The 25,342-nt window shown below is 41.8% G+C and overlaps 3 protein-coding genes across 5 annotated transcripts; 2 read left to right on the forward strand and 1 right to left on the reverse strand.

Annotated features, from left to right (window-relative positions):
- Positions 1-451: 451 nt before the first annotated feature.
- Positions 452-4,440, reverse strand: ccdc77 (coiled-coil domain containing 77). 3 transcript variants are annotated; one of them, XM_080028407.1, is made up of 12 exons: positions 4,366-4,440; positions 3,635-3,682; positions 3,096-3,282; positions 2,838-2,974; positions 2,596-2,692; positions 2,368-2,458; positions 2,055-2,146; positions 1,779-1,927; positions 1,290-1,551; positions 1,068-1,193; positions 802-954; positions 452-675 (listed from the first exon to the last, which is right to left on the reverse strand). In XM_080028407.1, the coding sequence occupies exons 2-12, from the start codon at positions 3,667-3,669 to the stop codon at positions 529-531; spliced, it is 1,476 nt and encodes a 491-aa protein (XP_079884533.1). In that variant the 5' UTR covers positions 3,670-3,682; positions 4,366-4,440; the 3' UTR covers positions 452-528. The 3 variants fall into 3 exon arrangements, with proteins under 3 accessions (XP_079884533.1, XP_079884532.1, XP_079884531.1); XM_080028406.1 differs by having other exon boundaries at positions 2,055-2,143; positions 2,838-2,980; XM_080028405.1 differs by having other exon boundaries at positions 2,838-2,980.
- Positions 4,441-5,144: 704 nt separating this feature from the next.
- Positions 5,145-24,212, forward strand: LOC307251312 (harmonin-like). Its single transcript, XM_080028650.1, has 20 exons — positions 5,145-5,234; positions 7,228-7,295; positions 8,479-8,622; positions 8,837-8,975; positions 9,759-9,867; positions 9,962-9,986; positions 10,083-10,140; positions 10,249-10,437; positions 10,539-10,598; positions 11,008-11,064; positions 12,176-12,318; positions 13,452-13,517; positions 13,636-13,784; positions 14,031-14,086; positions 20,912-20,953; positions 21,607-21,660; positions 21,767-21,866; positions 22,253-22,362; positions 22,584-22,639; positions 23,866-24,212. Exons 1-20 carry the CDS (start codon positions 5,199-5,201, stop codon positions 23,876-23,878), a joined length of 1,674 nt encoding a protein of 557 aa, XP_079884776.1. The 5' UTR covers positions 5,145-5,198; the 3' UTR covers positions 23,879-24,212.
- LOC307251107 (uncharacterized protein) lies at positions 14,792-19,977 on the forward strand (the record flags this gene model as incomplete). Its single annotated transcript, XM_080028428.1, has 6 exons — positions 14,792-14,968; positions 15,275-15,391; positions 15,895-16,590; positions 17,693-17,746; positions 17,921-18,049; positions 19,882-19,977. 6 exons carry the CDS (start codon positions 14,792-14,794, stop codon positions 19,975-19,977), a joined length of 1,269 nt encoding a protein of 422 aa, XP_079884554.1.
- Positions 24,213-25,342: the final 1,130 nt, after the last annotated feature.

Genomic DNA, 25,342 nt, shown 5'->3' on the forward strand with positions numbered 1-25,342 from the left:
CATAAGCACTATAACATTTATGAAACAAATGTTACATTTTTAAACACACATAATAATAATAATAATCTTTTTTTCTTGCTCACAATTTGACTCTACCTGCCATTTACACACTGGGTGATGATGAAAATTAAAATAGTGTGATAAATTATTATATCTTTTAAGTGCACATATCCAATTTTTAATATACTAAAATAAGAAAATTACACAAAAGTTTTTTTTTTATCCACACCACAATTGCTGAGCTTTGCTGCATCTGCACCTTGATAATTCTTAAACACATCTTAATTACACATTAGGAAAAGCACAGATGTAAATGTAATTATTAGGAGCTCCGCTGAATTTAAATAACTGAGAGTTCATTAGTTTAAAATCATTGAAGCAAAACATCTTTATTAGTCCAAAGTACAAAATAGAAATTACATTCACTCTACATATCAGTAATAAACACGGTAGCACAAACATACATGACTGGCATAATAAACCTCACAGATTGTCCTCTATAAGCACAAGAAAACTCAGTCCATTCCCTCAGCTGAATCTCAGCTCATTTTCCAGTCCATAGATCTTAGCCTTCAGCGCCATCAGCTCACCCTGAACCTTCTTTGTCCTGGTATTGGTCTGACGTACTTCATGCAGTATGGCTAAATCCTGATTGGGCCCAACAGTCAGAGTAACCTAAAGTAGTGGATACAAATACACCAGGGGAATGTATGTTTACTATGATATCAGCAGCACAAAAGGCTGGATGTGACAATTGAAAGAAAATCAAAGAAAATCAAAATACTAACTCCACTATTTTACCTTGAGGAGTTGTTTTTCTACATCTTTGAATTTCTGTCTGAGGTGCTTCAGGTCTGTCTTGAAGCCCTCCACTTCCATGGTCCTCCTCTTCTCCAGAGCCTCATAACGCTGAGTCATCAGCTGGAGACGCTTGGCCATTTTGTCTGAACGATCCTGCAAATGTCGTTAAGTAAGGCAAAAATATCAGTAAAGAGGAACGGGTGATCAATTGGAGTGAGATGTGCTTGAGGAGTTTACAGACATACGCATCAGTCCGACTGCGGTACCTTAAATATTTCCCGGCCCACGTCGCCTTCCTCTCTGATTTGAGCCAGATCTGTCTCCAGAGTAATACACTGCTCCCTGTACATCTCTGCCAGGCGGTGGGATTGCTTCAGCTCCTCTTGCAAAGCCTAATGAGATAGATCCATTCAAATAAGGTTAATCAAAAAAAAACTCCAATAAACAACATGAAGAAAAAAGACTGCTTTGATTTGAACAAATATTACCTTTAGCTCCTCCTTGTGTGCCTGCTGGGACTCTGGCTGAGGCCTGGGAAGGAGCATGGCTGTGCTGCTGCCGGGCTGCCACTCCCTCCCCTGCTCTGCTCCGGCAGACCCAGCCTTCCTCATACGGTTGTGGCAGGTGTCCAGCTCCCTCAGCAGCCGGTCCTTCTCCACCATCCAGCTCTTCTCGTGAGACCGGGAATCAAACTTCAGCTGTAAGAAATCTCTGGTGCTCTGGTACAACAGGTTCTGGGTTCGCTGGAGACTGGGGAATCAAATGTTAAGAGTTAAACATTGAGGTCAGGCTGCAGAATGTATTTAAGTTTATTCTGAGAAAGAGAAAAAAAAAGAAAGAAAAAAGATTCAGATCCAAATCTAGATCTTTAAAAGGGACCAACGTAATGATAATAATAATAATAACAATTATAACAAAAATAAGTGTAATTCCGCTGTCTGACTTACTGTACCAGTGAACTTAAAATTCAGACCCACCTTTCAGTCATTGCTGTGATCCTGTCCTGATCTTTTTGCCGCTGTGCGTTCGCCTCCTCGGTTTTAATCCGCCGATCCTCCAGCAGAGACTCCACCTGCTCTTTGACCAGACGGGTTTGTTCCTCCATCTGAGCCTGCAGAGCCTCCACCTGGAAACAGGAGCCACATTTTGATAGTAAAAATGAATATCTAGTGGTGAAATGTAATATGTTTGTAAGACGACAGCGCATAAAATTCCTTTTTTCTTGCATTCAGAAAGTGGACACCTGGACTGACCTGTAGTAGCAATGTATGGTTATCACTCTTGTATTGTTCCAGGCTGTCTCCCGTTCCCCCGTCTGTTGATTTTGTTCTCCTGCTACTCTCTGCTGAGACAAGATGTGAAATGAAAATGACACAGGCTGTCCAGAGCCATTATTCATCCTTTTGCTAATCTGCAAAGAGATTACTTACAAAAATTGCACACGAAACAAAAAGTCTCACTAAACAGTTCATTTAATTCATTTATAAACACAATAACATTGTTGATTAAAGAACATAGCAAATACAAAATTTAAATAGAATGCATTTGAATAAATAGTTTTCAAACCTTTCCTGGTAGCAGCAGGTCTGGTCTTTGTTTGCCTGAGATTGAGATTTTCCTCATTTCTAGACTGAGTGCTCCTCTGTGTGACATTAACCTGAAATATAGTGATCATGTAGTGTGAATTAAAAGGGGGGGGGGGGTGAACCAAAACTGAAGTTAATCCAAACAAAAACTAAAAGAATGAAAAAAGTACAGTTCTATAATGAAGTAAACTTGAAATAACTGAAGTACCTTGTGAGGAGGCTCCCGGTGGAAATATGTGATCTCTCCTGCATCAGGACCCACCAGGGCAAGAAGGTGCTGGATTTTCTTTCTGTCCTCCAACTCTCTGTGAGACAACGAACAGATGGTTAGGATAGTTTTATGAAATTAAGCCCTATTCAGTGTTATTGAACCAGTGCGTTTGCTGCAATGACATTTCAAAGAACATAAAGGGAAAAAATGGCCTTTTCCATAATCAGCCGCGCACCCACCTGATTTTTAGTCGGTCATTTTCCGCATAAAGCCGCAGAGACTGCTCTCTCTCTTGGTAAAGGTAGACCTGCATGTCGCTCAGAGCATTTTGCAGCTCTACGATCTCTCCCTCACGCTGTTGAGTCTCCCACTGCAGCTTATGCTGGGTGGATGTACGGGCGGGCGTTTGGGGGTTGGCAGAGGGAGAGATCAGTTAAAACAGGCGTATACACTCTGAAAAGGCATATCCCATAAATCCCTTCAAAGCTGGGGCTCACCTGGTCCTCTGCAATGCCTTTGTACTTTGCCAGCATCTGCAGCAGCTCCTCGTGTTCCCCGTCAAACTGGGTGATCTTCTCCCTGTAGAACTCCAGTAACTCCCTGGAGGGGCGCAGGTACGCCAGCCGCTCATGAATGGGGGGTAGTGGGGAGTCATGTTCTCCACCAGGGGTACGGCTGTTAGTTCTGTTATGGGGAAAAAAATATTAAGTATGTGTCCGTTTTATGGACCAATATGGAAAAAGACACTTTTGCATTCCAATCCACTATCACACTCAAGTAACAACAACAGAAAAAATAACCGATTACCCAGGCATTTAAACCCAAATAAAGAGTACGACTTAATCCAAGTGGGATGAGACTTACTTTAACAGTTGGGGACCAGACCAACAAAATAGCCTAAGTCTAAGCATCAATCAGGGAGATTACAATTAAAAGTATTACATCCTTCTCACAGTGGTGGATACCCCCTCCGTGCAAGGGCAACATTTCGCTTGCAGTGAGACCAAAACAATGTGTGTTGACAACGTAATCCTACCTGCGTGGTGTTGAATCTTTCGTCGGAGACCCCATTCCGACGAAAAAACTGAAAGACAAGCAAAGAAAAATGTGGTGCCCATCATCAATGGTGCAAAGCCACACGGTCAGAAGACTACTAAGTATTGAAACATTTACAGCAGAAGCTCTGACTGTTACCTTATCCTACCCTGTATTGTTTTAATTTAAAACAGCATATTGCATCCTACTACGACTAAAATAGGACCAAACAAATACATGATCAGTATTTAGTTAGTTAGTTATTAGTCATGTAAATCATGTAACCCAGACCACCGGCCCACGAGTGCTACAATATCCTATGAATCCACACATTATTATAACACGTTATAAGGGAATCATCCACCGTCCGTAAATTTCAGTTACCATGGATTGGGCGCCAGGGGGAGCGGGATGTTTGAAAACACAGTCAGAGAACTAGAAACATTTTCTTTTATTTAAAGCTTTGGGCACAAATTCACTGTAAGGACAACTTGTCTCAGCTGGACAGACTCGCTGAAAACATACTGTGACTTATCTACAAACATTGCCATGCACAGAGATCCCCGTTACAAGGCAACAACAACGTTTGTCTTTCCTCCATGATATGACGTTTCTGATGCCATATCTTCAGTTTTATATCAAATCAAGCCAGCACCTTAAGGTACATGAACGTATCTGTATTTATTGATCCCTACCGTTGTTTTGATAAACATACTAATGCACTTTACATACCAGTCTCAGTGGTACTGCTATCTCAGCTCCTCGGTCAGAGCAGCGGCGTTAGCGTTGGTTGGGTTGCTATCAAACTTTTGAAAACACGGAAGTATCCGCCTCTTTGTCTTCTTCGTGGAAAACTGGAGCGGAGTGGATGTTAATCCGCTCATAGATATATGATTCCGCCAACTAGCGGTAGGTTATGCTATCGTGCAAGTAGCAAAAACAACCACATAAGCTTATTTAATGCCAATCACGTGTTGTATTTCTTTAGGTAGGCTACTGAATTTCAGTCAACTACGGCTTCAGGAGGTAATTCGAAGACTTCTTGGGGGGTTCAATGTTCCTTATGTGTGTCCAGCCATGTATGTGTTTAACATGTAAAGTAGGCCTAAGTAGGACAGTTCCCTATTATAATAGGCCTACGTCCATGTTTAGGCCTAAGTAAGAACGTAAGTAGGCCTAGGGGGCTCAGCAAGTTAGCATAAGTGGGGCTTTATTGGGCTACTAAATCACTTTTTAAAACATAGAACATTCAAACATAGTCCTTCTAAATAATAACCCCCTGTCTAAATGATTGGCAATCACCAGCTATCGACAGTGACATTTGTAATGTGTGGCTGTGTGGGCAACATAAACTATGTTTTTGAAACATTTTCATCAATTCAAAACTATATTTTTCCCCCTCTACTTAAGTATTGTCTTACTCTGAAAATCTTAACCGGATACTCTTATTTTACTAGGGCCTAGCCGTCTAGCTTGACTGTCCAGGTCCCCCTGCCTGTCCTCCTGTCAAACTTCAGCCACACTGGGATCTCTCGTCGGTCGCCGTTTTCTACTGTGTCACAGCGATGGAGCGGAAAGTAGCTCGGGAATTTAGGCACAAGGTAAGATACGAACTTTGACTTCTTCGGATATCGATTAAATGGCACTTTAAAACAAGATCTTAACCTGTCTGCTCGTCACTTCACAGGCTCAGGTGTCTCTGGGTCTGTCTCTAGCCTATGAGCGCGATGATACGCAGACACAGGCCTGAACGACAGCCTCACTAAAAAGAAACAATAGAATCATTCAAGAATACATTTTTTAAAGCCTACTTTACTAATGGCAAATCAATAAGCCAATACTTTATACAATAAGAGAAACACAGTCTGGGTGAAATTAATGTCATGGTGTTTTGGTTCACATAATGGTTCTGTTAGATGGTTATAGGCTATTGGCAAGACCTCTTATTAGTTATTATAAGGGCTACATTTGATCATTTTATTTGTCTTTAAAGCTAAAAGAAGAAAGTGTATTCTAAGCAGCTATATAGCGTACTGGAGGACATCCTTACTTTATGTGCCCCCTGGCTGGTACCTGTTCTGTCTCAAGTAAACATCATGCAGCTGAGCTCTAGGATAAAATAAACCTCTCTTTGAATCCATGCCATGTGATTCCAATGAATTCACCACAAATGACACCATGTTTGGTGGTTGGTTTTGTCCCATTACAACCTGAAAAAGGTATCTTCTACGCATGAACGATAACAAAGGCAGGGAACCTGATATGTTCAGGGTGTTTCCAGCCCCACAGCACTTAGTCATCACCATAAAGCCATCTGTGCTGCACGCAGGCGGCCAGGGTCCTACACTGCAGGCCCTTTGCAAAGGGCATCTTGAGCGTTGGATAATGTCGCCCATGTCAGAGATGAGCAGCCGAGCGGAAGAGATGGGACAATTTACGGGTTTTAATTAGAGGCTGAGGGGCCAACCCGGCACAATCAGGCTTCTGTTGCTTTGTGGGACATAATTGTAGTCCCCTATCGCTGTTTGGCTGAGAGAGTGTATGCAGTTTTACTGTGTAGCCTGAGAAGGATTGCATTTTATTTTTTATTTATCAACTTAAAAGTACAGTTAGTTAAACTAGATAGTGTACTTTATGAAATGGTTATCAGACTGACCAATGATCTCTTCCTGCCGTATGGGTTTATGGTGCCAAAGTCTGCTTTTAGATCACACTGCAGGTGTGTCCCTGCCCTGAGCATGATACATTTATGACGGTCATAAACACCAAGTCATACACACCCTCAAACACAGTGACCTCACAGTAGGGTCCAAATAAGGTAGTAGTTGTTACATTTATGATTACTATAGCGAAATCCTAGGCATTATATCCTTCATAAAATAATACATGTGTCTGAATGTGCATATGTTTTTTTTAATAACATGAAGCGTGTGTGTGTGTGTGTGTGTGTGTGTGTGTGCATGTGTGTGCGTGTGCGTGTGTGTGTGTGTGCGTGTGAATGTAGGTGTGAATGTTCACCTCTGTTTGTGTCTGAGATGTAAGATGACACTACTGACCTTCCTCAGCTGCACTGCCATTATTCCCTCCCAGTGGTTTGATGGTGAGGCGAGGGTAGTCCATTACACTTGCTTCAGTCCATGGGGGCTCATCATCTCCTAAGCCTAGTTTTAACTTATCATTTTGATAACAAAATAACAAAAAAAGAAAGAGTGACTCCGGTTGGATATTGTAGCTATGTAGCCAGGCAAGGAAAAGAAAAGTGAAATGTGTTACATCAGTGAATGGCCGAAGCGTTTCCTCAAAACTATTCTGCTGCAGCTGAGCTGCCATCAGGTTGGTGTGACTCCACACACACACACACACACACACACACACACACACACACACACACACACACACACACACACACACACACACACACACACACACACACACACACACACACACACACACACACACACACACACACACACACGCACTCTCTGTGGGGTTGACAGGACCACAGCAAAGAGGTACTGTGTGTGTCAGTGGGCTGACGGTCCGTTCTGTTCAGCAGTGTGTAGTATGGCCCTAGCTGTTTGTTTTTCCTTGCAGGTGGAGATACTTATTGAAAATGAAGCAGAGAAAGATTACCTGTATGATGTCCTCCGCATGTATCACCAGTGAGTATACAATTTTTCCCTGCTCAGAGTGGTGACTGTGTATGTGTGTGGGTGGGAGGAGGGGGGTCTTTTTTGTTTAGTCTCTGTCATGCGCTCACCTTTATATTAACACACCTGTTTTCCTATACTGATCCCATAACTGATAATCTTCTTAGTGATGCTTATGTATTTCATCATGTGGCATCAAGCGAAACAGTATTTGTTCTTATTTATGCCTATTTATATTTTGATCTCATTCACACACATTTCTGATGCACACAGTCCTCCAGTCTTAACCGCGGGCTGCACCGTGGTTTCTGATATCAGCCTGGTCTCTAGGGCTGGGGAAGGGGGGGACCGGAGGGGCTACAGGTCTAGGTTTCAATTCATCTTTGTACAGAGGTAGAGCTCTGGGGCCTCACTGGTTAAGCCACTGATCAGTTTTCCACTGTGCTCCGACAAGCCTGGCCAGTTATCCACAAAAGCTCCTTTTTATGTTCATCCTCCGAACAGGGCTGAAATGGCACCTATCAATAATTCATCGAGGAGGCCTGGTGGACAGATTTAAAACAGCAGCTTTTACATTGCTCCTTTAATTGCCGTTCTGGACACCTTTTGTCTTCCGTTTGAATTATGAAAGAAACACGACTGGATTGTTTTTTTCCATCAACATTTAGATATTATAGTAACATACTTTTAAACTGTTGTTTGAAGCTGAAATGGAATATTTTGATATTTCCTCCAGGCATTTAATTCCTCGTCAGGTTAGAAAAACTCCATTGCAGTGTTCTCATGTGAAGGAATCTTTGGGCTAAACCGATCCCTTTTTATATGTATTAATTATGAGATTAATAAACAAATGGATAAAATGAGCAAAGTGTTTTGACAAGTCTGTTGTGTCTGATTTCAGATTTTGTCCACCCTCTGTTCAATAAATTCTCAATTCTGTTTTAATGTAGCATTTAGAATCATACGTAACATCAAAATCGTATACAAGTTCTTGTTTGAGGACAACTTCAGTATACTGTACTGTATTTCTGCTGTACATCATGCATCTTCATAAACTCACAGCTTCACCAGAAAGTCATTTGGTCTTGACTTGGAAGTTCCTAATAGTATATTGTAACTTCCCAGAAGGTAGCGGTTGCTGTATATATAAAACTTACAAAACTTCAAAAATGTCCGCCACTCTCTCCACTCTTAGGTCGATGGATTTGCAGGTGCTGGTGGGGGACCTGAAGCTGGTCATCAACGAACCAAAGCGCTTGCCCCTGTTTGACGCGATCCGCCCTCTCATCCCACTCAAACACCAGGTGGAGTACGACCTGCTCACCCCCAAGAGGTCACGGTGAGTGCAGAGTACGCTACATTCATGTCCTGGCTCTGCTCTGTATCTGGTCTGTGTGGCAACAAATATGCGCCTATATGTATTTAACACATTTCTTGTGGGAGACACTGCCATAATATCCCCGAACATCACCACTGAAACCATCCACGTCCTCCCTTTTTGATTGGATACATCACATTAACATGGATCATACCTCCCTGTTATGATTGTGCAGTAAGCTGAAAGAGGTGCGTTTGGACCGCACACATCGTGATGGACTGGGACTGAGTGTCCGAGGAGGGCTGGAGTTTGGCTCTGGTCTCTACATATCACAGATCGTCAAAGAAGGTCAGGCCGATAATGTTGGCCTCCAGGTACGTAGCCTATGTGTGTTTTTCCACTTTTTGATACTGTTTAATTTCCTTGATATTACTAAAAAAAAATTCATACATCAAAACGACATTGTGAACTGCTATATGTAAAATGATTGTTCTGTAGTCATTATAGTTTTATTAGTAATTGGTAAGTAACACTTTTGTTTTTGAAGTGTAAATCAAGGATACCAAAAGTGTTTGCAATCAGTATACATTTGTAAAAAATACTGGTACTGTGTATGTCATTTCAGAGGTATCTTCTGTAAAGGATATTTTACTCATTAACTTCATTAAATATTTAAAAAGATTATTTAAGGGACCTTTGTTGTGACTGTAGAGTTGGTCAAATTGCGATGTATGTCTGAGGCTGTGTGTCTCAGCCGCAGTGTCATTATTCCACAGTCCAGTAGGTGGGGTAAAGCTCCATGTTTTTCAGCTCTCCGTCACTGATGGTCTGATTCACCCATATTGACATTAAGTAAAATCTAAAAAAGTCATATCCTCTTCATGACATGTTAATACATGTTAGTTATTCTTAAATACAGATAAGAAAGTATGGACACTTTCAGTGAGTCAGTGTTGCGAGACCCTTTGTTATTACATCCAATGTGAGGGTGGTCGCCTGTCTAGTGGCTAAAACACCTACAAGACATTTCGGTGTGATGGTGTGTTCATGACATAAATGTAAATAGTTGGAGTAGCAATCACTTCCTCTGACATCAGGCTTGATAAATTGAAAGTGAATGTGTCAACTCCAATAACTCACCCTTTGTTCATTTGCAGGTCGGTGATGAGATTGTGCGCATCAATGGCTACTCCATCTCCTCATGCATCCACGAGGAGGTCATCAGTCTCATCAAGACAAAGAAGATTGTGTCTCTCAAAGTCCGACGTACGTCTTAACACAAATGCAGGTGCCAAATCGTCTGCCTTCAATGGCATCATTCATTTGACTTGATTTGTTTTCATTTTTTCCGTCTGCGCAGATGTGGGGATGATCCCGGTGAAAAGGTAAGACGATTGGTATGGCAATATGCATAGTGATTTTCTGGGATGACATTGCTTTGCAGAGATTTCTGCATTCTCATTTTGTTTTATTTCTTTCAGCTCATCAGATGAACCCCTTAAGTGGCAGTTTGTCGACCAGTTTGTGTCCGAGTCAGGGGTAAGACACCGTTCTTTTTTCTTTTATTCTTTCTAAAGCTGTATGACATCTTCAGACAGCTAATGGACTTATCTTTCATTTTGACATATTCTTTCTGTACTGCCACAGGAGAAAAAAAGCAGCATTGCAGGCTTGGCGTCCATGGGAGGCAAAGAAATCAAGGAGAAGAAGGTTTTCCTCAGCCTCGTGGGCACCAAGGGTATGGGCATCAGCATCTCCAGCGGTCCCACCCAGAAACCTGGTATCTACATCAGTAATGTCAAGCCAGGCTCCCTTTCTGCGGAAGTTGGACTTGAGGTGATTGATTGCTTAAAATGACCAGAACGCCCTCTATTAAACTGTGATACTTGCACACCTGCCTTCTGTGAACTGCGTTCATGTCTCATCTCAAATTGTAGGCCGGAGACCAGATCGTGGAGGTAAATGGAGTGGATTTCACCAACGTGGACCACAAAGAGGTGAATTCTGCTTAATTTGATTATTTGTCCAATGTTTATTTCAGTGGATGCCAGTAGAAGTTAAATCTCTCATCACTGCCAGTGTTTGTTTCTAAGCTTGACTCACTGGGCTGCATAAGCACAGCCAAATTAGATTTTAATCAGCCAAAACAGTTGGGGAATTGAAGAAAATCTTAAACGGACTGTTGTTGGTTATTTTCCAAAGTGGCTGAGGGTGAAAACAAATTCTTCAGTATTGGAGCAGAAGAAGCTGGTGATACATTTACACCCTGTTGAATACACATAACCCTTAAAGTCTTACAGGCCATGGAGCACAGCACAGTTGATGTATTAACCCTCTCATTTTATTAAGCGAATGTCCTAAAAATTGAAAGCAACATTTTAAGATTTCTGTTTTATTCATTCCCAGGCTGTGAAAGTCCTGAAGAGCAGCAGAAGTCTGACCATTACTGTTCTGACAGGAGCTGTAAGTGCACTCTACCTGCATTATGTTTCATTAATAATTCATACAGCATTCAATATAATGTTCTTTTTGTAGCTCAACTCGTATAACTGTAGTGTTTCCGCTCATAACTCTTGTGAGTGTTGCTGAATTCACTCTTAGAAAACATCATATAACACCACAGAGCTTAAGATATATATGTTTACATCAGCATATGAGACGGTTAACCCATAGATATTTAAATGAATAATCTCAGATAAAGTGACAGGTGTGGAGAGTATTTACATTGAATTGGATTCCCCAGAGATTCACCAAGTTTAATGCATGGGAAAATTGTATCTTCCACCATTGCATATGTGCACGGCACAGATTTATGCTCCTGTGCCTCAGTCTGGGCTTCTGTGGGAGCAACGATTATTATCAGTCAAGTCACAAGGCAGGTTGTTTGCCTCGGGACTCGGGGACAACGACTGTGTAACTGACACAAGCAGTCCCATCTTATTTACTGTTTTCCTTGGTGTGTGTGTGTGTGTGTGTGTGTGTGTGTGTGTGTGTGTGTGTGTGTGTGTGTGTGTGTGTGTGTGTGTGTGTGTGTGTGTGTTTACATTTTGACAAGTGCAATAAATAAACCCTGATAGGTCATTTAAATTCAGGGCTGTATTCTAAAATGAGACTGTTGAATATTTGACTGTTAAGTATGTGACAAATTGATCGTGATATCAAAGCAAAAACCGAATATATGTACTCATTATTTACCCTATGCTTTTTCTACCTTTTAGAATATAAATTATTTTTCTACATACACGGGGGAAACACTGCAACAGAAAATATTTGTATCAATATATACATTGCAACATTTCTTGTTCGTATTTTACATGTGTGTATATATATATATATAGTAATTGCATGGTTATTATAGAAATGGCTCTTGTGCTACATATCAGTGATTCTTACGCTGTGAGTGGGGCTACAAAGATGTCGCGTGACAGAAAACAGACAAATCTCCTCTCACTTTCTGCCTGGGTCTTACTGCTTTGGGCCTTCCGGTATCGAGAGCCAAAATAGTTTGAGGAGCCCTGCTGTACACCATGTCTCTCTTCCTGATTATGCTCCCTGGCTGTTGTCACCTTCTCAGGGCATCGAGTTGTTTATGACGGACGAGGAGCGGCTGGCAGTGGAGGCCCGCAGGGAGCTGGACAGGCAGGAGCTGATGCACCAGAAGAGGGTGGCACTGGAGACCAACAAAATTGTTAAAGAGCAGCAGGAGAAAGAGAGGCAGTGAGTGTCGTATGGCAGAACAATGAAAGAACACGTGTTTTTAAGTGTCTGTGTCATGTTGTATAGGATATATCAGATACATTTTGTCCATGATCTTGTATCAGAATGAATTGACTCCATGCAAGAGAAAGATTTTGTCTCAAATATAAAGATAAAGCCCTTAAGTCATAGCTTACAGTTTGCTTTCATTTAAAAACTGATAGGAAATGCCTTAAAGTACACACGCAGGGTTTAGCCCAATTTGAAGTTCTGTTGATAACGCAAATATAATTGTTCTATTGAAAACTAATCGGCAAGTGCAGTTTTCACACAGTGAAAGCATGTAAGTGAAGCTTTGCAAGTTAAATATATTCACCTCTGGCTGCCTAAAGAATTCCTCTGTCCTCACCCTGAAATTGAGATCAGTAACTGAAAAAAAAACTATACAAAGAGGCTTTGCTGATTAGAAGCATGTGCTTTGTTCTAGGGAATTGGTTTGCCATTTTATTTGCAGCTCAGCACAATTTGTGCCCGGTTGCTTTGCACCCACTTTAAACATGCAAGGCTCAGTTTTTTTATAATTATTCAAACAGCATCACCAGTGTGTCAGAACTCGATTTTCCCTATCAAAAATATGCACAATGTGAAACCAAAATGGGTCAATTTGTTAGCTATGGGAATACCAACATACAGTCAATCTGAGAGAGTGAGTCATCCTCCAATAGCAAAGGGGTTGAATCTCATTTTAGATGCAGTATATTTCGCATCCATCTTCCCACATCATCTTCTGTGTCTCTAACCATAACTTTATTCATTCCTTTTCCTTTTGTTGATCAAGCAGCAACTTGTCGACACAAATTCAAAAACCGCAAATGCACTCAGGCCCACTTGACATCAGTTATAAAGAGAGTTGATCTGTAGCTATATGGCATTATATTGATTTATGTCGGCCTCAGGCGCTTATGAATTCAGAAGACAGACTCCCTTTTTCTCAGTGCTTTAATGCCAGCAATATCTGCCGATGAAAAATTAGACTGCATATCATGTGTTGCAGGAGTGACAGTATCAATAGCAGTGATAAACAGGAGTAAAATAGTCATGCATTATAGTCCTGTCCTGAGTTTTATTTTCTATATTTATCATGTGTTCAACAGAAGACAGATGGAGATCTCTCAGAAAACTACAGAAGAAGACGAGCGATATAAGATGGAGATGGACAAGTTTGTGACTAACTAAGTGTTTTTTAATTTAGCCATAAATTGCCATTTCAACACTGTTTTGGCAAGTGTAAAAAAAATCATCTTACATCTCTTTATTTTGTTTGTTCATCCTGTGTAGGATTGAGGCCGTGGAGAGGAAGCAGAACAGAGACTGGGAGGAGGACTGGGGAACCAAGGGAAGGCCCAAGAGCCCCCGCTCTCCAAAGAGCCCGTCACCTGCCCCGCATGATAAAAAAAACAGTCAGGCTCAAAAGGCCAAGAGTTCCCGTAAGGAAATATCATTTGTCCTGAATGCATGAATCCTCTTCCTGGAATGGTAGAAAGTATCTCTTGTTGCCCTCTATTTCACCTTATTCCCCCTCCTCTGTGCATGCTCTCTCTCTCTCTCCCTCCCCATCTCTCTCTCTCTCTCTCCCTCTCCCCTCCCCCCATCTCTCTCTCTCTCTCTCTCTCTCTCTCTCTCTCTCATCATCTCCTGTGTGATGTGCTGCTTGTTACGGCATCTCCTCTAAGCTGTTGAAGCTGCCTCCTTCAATCAGGAAGACAAGGAGGGAGAGCAAGACAAACAAGTGAGTCTCATGCAAACCAGCATAGACACAGACAAGTGCTAGATTTCCCTTGGCAACCAAAAGTAATATTACCATCGAGAGCGCGTGTTTGGTATCAAATTCTAATTAGTTTGGAGTTAATTATTTTGCTAAATGCTTCCAGTTATTCATGAAACACAACCAAAGTCCAGCTGTTGAAAGGTGCCTTTCCACATCACTCAAACACATTTTGCAACATTTTGTTTTAGATGTTGTTGTTGTTGTTGTTCAGAGGCTTAAACTGTTTATTTTCTTCTCTTTAAGTGCTGTGTTGTGGGTCTTTAGGGTTGAGTTTGCTTTTTTTGAATGGAGACGCCGCCACTAATCTAATTGAACAAACCTCTGAGAGTGACCTGTGTCCATGTCTGTCCTTAGCATTTGGCTGGTTTTATCGATATGAGGGGAAACTGCCGTCACTGCGCAAGGTACTGTCAGCTTGCCTGTGTTCAGTGTGGTGTGAGAGTGGTAACAAAGGAAAGGACTGGGATAACTCTGCTGTCTGCATATTTCAAAATCATAGCTTTTGTTGTCAGAATAAGTAATAAAATGTCAATGTTGTTTGCCGAGGATTTAATGGTCGGACACAGTGTGGTGTAACTAGCTATTCATGCTCATCATGCTGTGTGGTTTGGAGTGGCAGATTTTATATCCCCCCCCCCCCCCCCCGAGTCCAATTTTGACTAACCGATGTCAACTCAGAAAGGAGAAAAGAAGAAGAAAAAGAAGAAAGTGTCCAACACGGACACACTGCAGGAGGGCAGGAAAAACAAGAAGGAGATGGAGTTTGAGCTGAAACTCGCCAAGGAGAAGGAAGAGATGCACGAACGAGAGAAGCAGCTGAAGATCAATCGGCTCGTTCAGGAGGTACGGAAAGAGGCATTGACCAAAGTGATGATAAACGAAAAGTGACGATATCTGGCTTATGTCATTTACTTTGTGGAGGCGTTTACTTGGGTTTCCGTGTGTCAAGTTGTGTGTGTGTGTGTGTGTGTGTGTGTGTGTGTGTGTGTGTGTGTGTGTGTGTGTGTGTGTGTGTGTGTGTGTGTGTGTGTGTGTGTGTGTGTGTGTGTGTGTGTGTGTGTGTGTGTGTGTGTGTGTGTGTGTGTGTGTGTGTGTGTATTGGGCTAATTCTTTTTCGTCTTATACTGCACGGCTTTGCTTCTGTACTAGGTTTCAGAGACCGAAAGGGAAGACCTAGAGGAGTCTGAGAAAGTGCAACACTGGGTGGAGCGTCTTTGTCAGACCCGCTTGGAGCAGATCTCCTGCGTGGAGAACGAATCCCCAGAGGTACAGAGCGAGACCTCCGCTGTCCAAACCTAGCATTGATGGTGATAGCACTGAGGCAGTGAGGAAACTCCTTCACGACAGGTTTAGTTGGTGAATGTCTACGATGTCTGTCAACATAGGTTACTGTGTGAAAGAATGAGGGCAAGGACAGTTCAATTGTGCTCAAGTTCAGATGAGCTTTTTTCCCCCCAGCCATTAAAATGTAGCAAAAGAGCAATTAAAGGAAAATAAGAAAATAAGTAGTATGAATTGCAAAATACTACAGAAAAAAACACCCACACACATTTTGGCGACTAATGGCCGTTGCAGAATGGTCGTCGTCGTTCTTTGTAGAATAAAATAAGTATAGAGGGTGAAAAAATAGTCAGCTAGTTTTTTTTCATCTTTTTGGTGCATCATTGTTTTGCTGTGGATTTGTGTTTGCCTGCTGTTTATCACATAAGGTCACCAGGAGAACTGAAGCACGACGTGAAACATTTTCCATGTCGTTGTGACTTTTTAAGCTCTCCCCGCCGCTCTCTCCGGCCTCCGAGCCCAAGGTGAAGCGTTTTGCCGGCGGCCTCCACCTGGCCACTACGGACCTGGATGACATTAACCTGGACGAGGTGGACCAGAGCCTGAGGGGCCCTCTGAAGAGACTGGCCCCCACGCAGCACAGCACCAACCAGCCTCCCCCTCCTTTGCCCCGCCCTCCGCCCTCACCCAAGCTCAACCCTACCATACCCAACTACTCCTCTACCCCTTCCCCCAGAGCACAGCGGAGGCCTCCTTCTCCACCCGGCGCTAGGAAACCTCCCTCTGGCCCGTCTTCTACTTTAACCAACAGGGGGCGCAGGCCTCACCCACAGTCTCACCCACATCATCTCCAACCACAGCGCCCACCTTCCTCCCACTATGCTCCTCCAGCTCAGTCCTCGTGGCCTCCGTCCTCCCCTCAGCCTGCTCCGCGGCCTCCCCCTCCGCCGCCACCACCTCCACCTCCTCCACCCCCTCCCCCTCCTCCCCCACCACCTCAACACTCCAGTGGGGAGCGAGTGGGAGCCCTGGGCGGGTACCGGCAGCAGCATCACCACCATCATCTCCAGCAGCCTCCCAGCCCTCCAGAGCGCAGGAGCGAGTGGGAGACAGGGGGCTATCTCCCGAGAGGAGGCTTGTACTCGGCTAACGCCAGTGAAATGTCCTACCCCTCAAGTCCAAAGGTCAGAGTTTGTCACGTGGGATAGATGATGTGTTGAAGTGACGTTTCCTTTTTCCTATTATTATTTCCTATTCTCTGTTTTAAAGCTAAAGTGCGTAGCTTTCTCACATAAATGAATGTCTGTTATAATCGATCATCGGCAAACAGGTTGACACAAAGTTGATCAAGTATGTATCGGCTACACAAAACTCACTTTATATTTCTCAGTATGGCAGCGTTTACAAACGTGCTTCACCCCCTGACACTGGCGCAGGAGCTATAATAGATATATAATATAATATAATATAATATAATATAATATAATATAATATAATATAATATAATATAATATAATATAATATAATATAATATAATATAATATAATATAATATAATATAATATAATATAATATAATATAATAAAGATTCTCTAGAAGCGCCTGAAAAATATTTCAGATGTTGATTCTACTGCTAAGACAGAACATGGACATACAGCAGAAGGTATACAATCCATGCACATCTCAACGGAGGCTTACCTCATGCAGATGCATTGACAGTGTTGTTGTAATAACTCCGAACTCCTCATATAGCTTTTATTGATAGATGACAATAATCATTATTCCATCTGCGAAAAAAACGTTGCATCAGCAGTTAAAAGAAATGTGTAGAGAGCTCATAGAGCTCATAGAGCTAAGGATTGGATTCTTTTCATTGCATTGGTTGATGTGCATGCTCTGTTTCATGTATTGGGATGTTTTATGCATGAGTAGGAACCATTACAGTGTGTCAGCATGACGGATTTGGGTTGACATTCATTTACAATTTTTCTTCAAGCTGTGGGAAATAATGTCCGCTGTGCAGTTCGTTGTTATTGATGTTTGATGGCAGCTGCGTGGATTGATATACTGAGGGAAGCTTTGCATGGTTTGCAGTGTGCAGTGGCGATGAAAGCAAGTCATTTCTCATTTGCACTTCGTCCAGTGGGGTAAGCAATGAATGCCTTTGAGACCTTGGCCATGATGTGAGAGAATGGGTGTGATTCTTGGTGTGCTATATTGATATTTCTCCAATGTTCTGTATGTGCCAGGGGGGCTGAAAGATTAATTTTATTTTAATGTGGCTCAGGTAATGAGAAATACCTCCCATGCCAGTGGAATTTCTACTTCAAGCACTCCCTTGGTGAGATTCACTTATTTGTTTTTGTTTTGTCAAAAAGATTGGCTTCACAAATTGGTGCCTTCCTACCAAGACTAGGTGTTTTTGTTTACCGAATGGAGTTAATTAAATGAGCATGCTGTTTGAATACAAACCTAAAATCAGCTCTTGCATGGGAACATGGTCTTTCTCCAATAGCAACTAGCTCCTAGTCCCCCCAATCAGAGGCGTCAAATGGCCCCCGTCATGTCTAAACCCGTCATGCTGCCCCAGTCTCAGACCCAGCGACCAGATCCTCACAGACAAGCACTCCGTTCCGACGGCCTGGTAGGAATGAATCTTTTTTAACATCTATATTTTTTATTTAGAACTTTTAATACACTATATAAATAAACTATATGAATACACTATATGAATAAAAGTCAAAGGCCAATTTTAACATATCACACACTAGACATGTTTGAAAAAAGGGATAGGGAGAAGAAATCTAGGCATATCAAGTCCTATCCGCCAACACTCACTGTCTGTGTCATCACCGCACAAAACTTTTGATTCAGCCTTATAAGGTCATAAGGCATTCAGACGTCTGTATACCAGATACCATCATCTGCTGGAAGGATTAATTTCTGCCTCCGTATCAAGTCCCGGTGGGTCTCCCAGACTCTGACGCTGTTTTTATTGGCAGAAAGCCAATCTGTGGTTATTAGATCACACAGGGGAGCCCTGTCTCCTTCCTAGTCAGAAAGCCCTTAATGAGACCGGGCAGATGGTTTATTTTTCAAAATGTATTTTCTTTGGAGTAACCCTTTCCAGTATTTCATTCACACCTTAGAGCACAACAGGGCAACCGCACACCTTTTCTACCATCAGGAGGTAGAATGCCTTGCTGAGGGTCACCTTGACTTCACTTTCCCCCTACATGTTCTTCCCCAGTTGTCAGAGCAGCTGACAAACATACTATTGCGTTTTTTTAAATACAGTTTTATACGTTGTATTTCACAAGTTGATTCAGATATACTGACATCAAAGGGAAACTGCTGCTGAATGGAGTTACTTTTCGTGCATTATATCCCCAAGAAGCGGATTTGGGGCGACTGTGGCTCAGTTGGTAGAGCGGGTTGGCCGATGATCAAAGGGTTGGAGGTTCGATCCCCGCCCTGCCACCTGTGTCATAGTTGTTGTGTCCTTGGGCAAGACACTTCACCCACCTTGCCTCGTGTGAATGTCGATAATTAGCCTGCTATCGGTGTATGAATGTGTGTGTGAATGGTAACGTGTAAATGGGAACAGGTCTCCCTTGCAAAAGAGTCTTCGGACTCAATGGGATATACCTATATAAATAAAGGTTAAAAAAAAAAAAAAAAAAAAAAACGTGCATAGAATAATAATGCCGAAGGATTCCTTTTGGTTAGTTTCTACAGCCTGCAGAAAATGGTTCAAAGAGCTGAAAGGATAATGATGAGACTTTGTAATGTTCAGAGGTTTCCTAATGTCAGAAATCCCATGAAAATACCAGAAGCAGCACTGGACTGATCTACTAATAACACGTTTTGTCTGTGTTGCTGGACATATCTTAGTCCTCTATTACCCATCCATTGTCGTACATTTACTGTAGCCAACAGAAAATGTTATTAGTGACTTAAGGAATTACATTTTCCGTAGGAACCAATGGACTGGGAAGTAATGAGGGATGTACTGATACCTTGAAGGGGTTTTGGTCTTTCCATGGGATTTGTTAAAAATAATAAAAATATAGATATCGCCTTTACGTTTCATCTTTCAACCACACTACTGATTTCAGATTTTGAATGCTTTTTAATTATCGATTAAATGAAACCTCCTTGTTTATACAAAGAGTTTATGATGTGCTTACTTCACTGAGCAATCTGCCTTTTTGATGTACATGTGCAAGCCAGGGTGTGTCAGTTCACAGTGACATCACTGTTGGGTGTGGTTACAGCATGGGTTACTGGTGTGTTCAGAGTTGATACAAAACAAACCCAGAGGTGGCAGTAGAACAGTGCCTTCAAACCTAGTCTAGAGTTACACTTTCAGGTGTGTGATTTAAAGGAAAGTATTCTAGCATTGAAGTTAGGACTGTATTGAATTTTTTTTCTACACGTTCTGTGATAAAGCTAGTACCTGATCTTGTGTTACAGCCTCCGGAAATGCTGAAACGGATGGTGCCTTACAACTCATCTTTTAAGTCAAACAGCAAACGACAAGTAATCCATAACTATCACCACCTCTCTTGATTTATTGGCACTCTTGAGTATTTTTTCTACTGTTCTTCCTGCACTTTTTTGTCAGGTGTTCCCCCGTAGTATCAGTGATGGCTCTTCCTTTATTTTTTCATTATCCCTGTCGGCTTCATCACTGGCTTAAGGTTCTGTTGTGTGGATTATGCATGACTGCTCTTTTTCATTGATTTGGGCGCACTGTGAACATACATTGTGGGAATGTATGTCAGTGTTGCGTTGTGTTATTTGTTTCGATCCAACAGATTGTTTGTAATGTTAAGGGCTGACCTATAAAAGCAATGTTGTCACCTTGTGCATTGTGGTGTGCATTACTAAAAGAAAGAAAGGTGGTTGTTCTGTCTTTTCATGTACTTTCACTTTGAGAACATATGTCTCACATGGTTCTTGAGCTCAGGAATTAGTTTTAGCTGTTTCCAATGCTGTCGCCAGCCATGACATATAAAAACATATATTACAAATATGTTAACTTCTTATGGTGTGTGTGTCTGTGTGTGTGCGCAACAAGAAACGAGCAGTTAGATTGATGTGTGTCAATACTGAACCTCTGGGTCATTGTAGCAGGATATTGGGATGTCCTTTCTTTTTGTTCTGCTTCCTCCGCTCGACATTAAATAGCTGTGTAGCCGTGCACTTTGGTAGGGACGATAAGGAATGATTTTCTGAGCCCCTTTCCTGTTATTAAATCTTATAATTATTGGATTCAAATGCGAGGCTTTAAAAGCCTCTGTGCTTTTTGAATGTTAGGGTTTCCAAGGTTACCATTTATTCAGTGTGGTATGAAAACTTTCACATAGAAACTGGTTGTCAAAGGAAATCTGACCAGCGCTTCATTCACAGAGATTGTGTATGTCTCTTCATGTGCTGTTTGTTAACCCCTCAAAGACATATGGATCAGTTAATAATGAAATGCATGTTGATTCTCTTTCAGGGATTTCAGAAATACGAGGAGGACTTTGATCCCTACTCCATGGTATTGTATACCTGACCTTGGTAGCTCTACATCAAGGCAGAAAATGCACCAGAAATTGTGAATTTTTAAATCTAAGTGCTATACTGCCAACACATACTATATTTGTGCTAACTAGAAATGCAAACCACCACCATCTGAATCCAAAGATGACTTCAGGATTACTGGAACTATTAAGACGAATCTAAGGGTTGAAAAATGACAAAAAAAGATTTAACACAATAGCTTCGTTAATGATGGGAGGCTTCAGATGGGAGTTTAGCTGGACTGGACTTGTTAGTTTGTCAACAGCAACATACGCTATCTTCTGGTATCTAGGTCGTGGGTCAAATACAGTAAACTAGAATAATTAAAAATGGCTTCATTATGAATTAGAGAGGTTTAAGTTTGTTTTCCTAAAGATTATTAATATTTGTCCTGAAGTAGACTATTGTAGAATTGTAGTAAGCAGTCACAATCCATGGTAAATAACCCCCACCATGGTGTATTAAGAGTCTCTTATTTGTTTGCTGAGCAAGGCTATACACATTCAGAGAGTAGGAAGCCATTTTGTATTTTGACAATTCTGTTTATTCATTTACAACTTTGTATACCACTGCAGTGTTGCTTTGTGCTTTCACCTCCCCTTCTTTATTCAATCCTTTCCTTGTTAATAGTTCTCCTCGGAGCAGATAGACGGGCGAGATGTGAGACTGCTGAGAATCAAAAAGGTACCGACAGCACCTTCTGCAATCACTACAGATCATTTACTTTTAAAGTCAGATATTCTAAAACAGGAAGGTTTCTGAATGGTTTCATTATTTTTTTGTTCTTGAGGCTGGACAGCTTGACGTTGCTCTGGAGGGAGGTGCAGACTCTCCATTAGGAAAGTTGGTGGTATCTTCTGTGTATGAAGGTGGTGCTGCAGATAAGCACGGTCAGTTCATTTTTAACTTGATGACAGGCAAACTTTAAATGCATGAACAAATATTAAAGTGAAAAACTGTTTAAATAGCCATGGATTCTGTAAAAAAAATCATTTTATCGTGTGAAAAGATTGTACCTTTATTTGTATTTTATTGTATCGCTGTCGTTGCTTCTCCGTGATATCCGGAGGGACTCAGGATATCAGTGAATGCCACATGCTTGTTGACTTTCATAGAGTTTTCTTTATTTCCTCGCCACAACACTGTGTGGGGGACAACACATTTATGTTATGTTATGATTCAAGTGTTTAATTGCCTCTTCATGCAGAGTAAATTGAGCTCTGCAGTGGACCCTGGCACTTACTCTCTTGTGTGCCAACGATGTCTCTGTTTCTAGGTGGCATCGTTCCAGGGGATGAGCTCATGGCTGTGAATGGGAAGATCCTGATCGACGCCACATTAACCGAGGGACAAAACTCTCTGGCTCGAGCCTGGAATAGTGGAGGGGTAGGACTCAGATTAGTTTTCAAATAAAATGCTTATCTTTTATTTACCCTTGCCAGCTAGGCTGTTTTGGGATTAGAGTTCAACCCTATTGAACCTGATTGGTTGTATGTGCTTGCTGTTGTCAAACTCTGACTTGCAGATTCAGTCATTCTGCTTGAGTTCATATTTTTTATTGAGCCTATCAAAAGCAAAATTAAAAGATTTATTTGTTTCACCTCTAGGACTGGATCAATGTCGTGATTGCCGTTTCTCCTCCGAAAGAATATGAAGATGAAGTGTAAGCCTCATAATAATTACTTATGTCCTGCTCCAAATACCTATAGTGAACTTTTCAAATCATTTATACTTTTATTTCGATTTTGATCATTTAGGCCATAACCTACCCAGTAGTTTACAGTATGTGATAGTCTGTCTCGTGTGTGTGTGTGTGTGTGTGTGTGTGTGTGTGTGTGTGTGTGTGTGTGTGTGTGTGTGTGTGTGTGTGTGTGTGTGTGTGTGTGTGTGTGTGTGTGTGTGTGCATGTTTACGCAGCCCTAAGTCAACATCAGTCAGTCCCACTGTGAAAACAAAGGTGTTTGAAGGCAGTGCAACGCTGTACAGACACGGCTACCTGGTTCAGCACTAGCCCTTCTTCTCTCTCTCTCTCCCTCCTCACCCATACGTCCTGGTAATCGATTTAGTCTTCAAACCTCCTCCTCTTCATGCACGTCACAGAGGGGATGTTTTGCTGTGGCACTTTGTTTTTGTTTGGCGCCATTCTCTTTCTTGAGCACATGTGGCAGTCTCGCTGTCAATCAGAGGAAAGCAAACAAGCAGATTATTTTATTAGTAACTGTCAGATTGTACGTTTTACTGTGACAGCTTGGCTATTTCCATGAAAAGCTGTCACTGTATACAGTGTAATTTCCTTCTCTTTTTTCTCTATTTGGAAAATGCCTCAAGGCAATGTTTCTGTATAGCCGAAGCATGTAGTCTACAGCAATAGAGTCATGCTATTTAGGTTAAGACATTTGCACACTAATGTGATCAGTCAATCATCCCACCTTATTTCTGACAAGCACCGACCCAGCGAGCTGTAAATAAACACATATGAAAATGTGTGGACTCTTTGGTATTGCCCTGTGCAGACAGGTCATGGACACATGACAAATCACCAGAAGGCACCTGCCAGCCTTCAGCAGTTGTTCTGATTGATGTTTTTCCATGGGACTGTTACATGTTCATCGACGCTAATTGACACTGGGTTTGATCATGATTATATGTTGACATGATAACATTTTTAAAATATGCCAAAGAAGTGGGATTATTTTGCCATATCAAATCCTATGTCAATTTGATCTCAGATCATCTTGTGTTTCTAAAACTCACCTGCATGTGTGTTGGTCTGTCGTTTTTTAATGTGCAGTGACTGTTTCCTTCACAGTCCAGTTAATAGTACAGCAAGTTCAACCGCTTAATGTTCATCTGTCATTTATCAATCAATTCTACTTCCTTCTCCTGCAGAACATTCTTCTAGTCTCATCGACAGCCTGCTGCTGATTAAAGATGAAGAAGCTTTTCACTGATGACAAATCCTTCAGGATCCACCGTCTCCTTAATCACAATAAACATAATTCTGTTTTTGCTCATCGTCAACTGTATACAAACGTTGTAGATGGTCTTTTGTTTTAACTTAGCATTACTACTTTTAGAATTAAGCCTTGTGATCGAGATAGGACTCGGTAGGCATTCATTTATTTAAAGGATGATGCAGTCAATATTGAGTTGCCTTACATCTTTCAAGCCCTGTTCATTGACCTCCCTGACCATTCCCTTCAGATCCATTGTCAGTGTAACATTAAAGGCTGGGTTAAAACAGTCAAAATGAAATTAGTAACGGTTCTGTAATCTGCCTTCTCAAAACCTAATAAAGGACTGCTCACATTCCCAAAATTGAGTTTTGATTTTGCATACAGATGTTTTGCTCTCTTTGTTTTGTTTTTTGCTACATCACATTGCACGGTTGATGTTGTGCTGGGAGATAATAAACCTGCCCACGCTATCAGCAAACAAATTCAATCTAAGGGGAATGTTTGTGTTTTATGGGTCCTTGCTTACACTCTCACACTTGCTATCAGTTTGGCAGCAAGCTTCTACCATTGGATTTTCTTTTCACTTGTTTTTTTTACCATGTGGAAATGCGGAACATTAACTTTTATTTTGGGTAAGGTTGTTTAAAAGTTGGACGATAAAACATGTGTTGCTCCCGTATGGTTCACGCCTTTGCTTTTGGTTTTCGTCACCTTCCCTCTCTGCTGTAGCCTATTTCACCAATAATGCATCGATTTACTTCGAGCATGGGGAGTAGGCCTAATGCAGTTTTGTAATTAAATGTCCACAGGGGGCAATAGTGCGCCTCCTTCAATATCCAGAAGCCACAGCTCAATAAACTGAGCCCCAGCAGTGTCCACAGTTATTTTTTTCTTGTTTTAATTAACCTATTTGTCATTGAATAGGCTCAGATAAGATCTAGGCCTATGAACAGAGACAGATAGTTCTTTGTGGCTAATGTAATATTTCAGGTCATTTCAGGTCATCTTAAAAAACACACACAAAAGTAGGCTACATCATGTTACATGGGTGTTGCCGTGCAGCATCCCACTTCACTCTTACATAAGTCCTCTGCTGTAATCCACCCGCGGTCTGCGGTTCATGATGGCATACGTGACTCGTGCGAGTTCCAGCGTCACACCGACCGGGACGGCTCGTTTGGGTGAGTGCCCCCTCCTACTGTAACCCGGTTCAAAGAGGACGGCCTTGGCTGGAAGATCTCCCCTCTTTTTCTTCAACTACGCTACTTCTTGTTATTCCTCCTCCTCCACATCCTCCTTCCACGGCAGCCTACCTGGGTTCAGCACTGTGGACAGCTCCCTGCTTCTACCCGTAGACCGCCGCCTGCGCCTACATGGCCAAACCACAAGTGGGACGGCAAGAAGTCGGC

The sequence above is a fragment of the Ammodytes marinus genome, assembly GCF_949987685.1.
Source record: "Ammodytes marinus genome assembly, chromosome: 5".
Taxonomy (NCBI): Eukaryota; Metazoa; Chordata; class Actinopteri; order Uranoscopiformes; family Ammodytidae; genus Ammodytes; species Ammodytes marinus.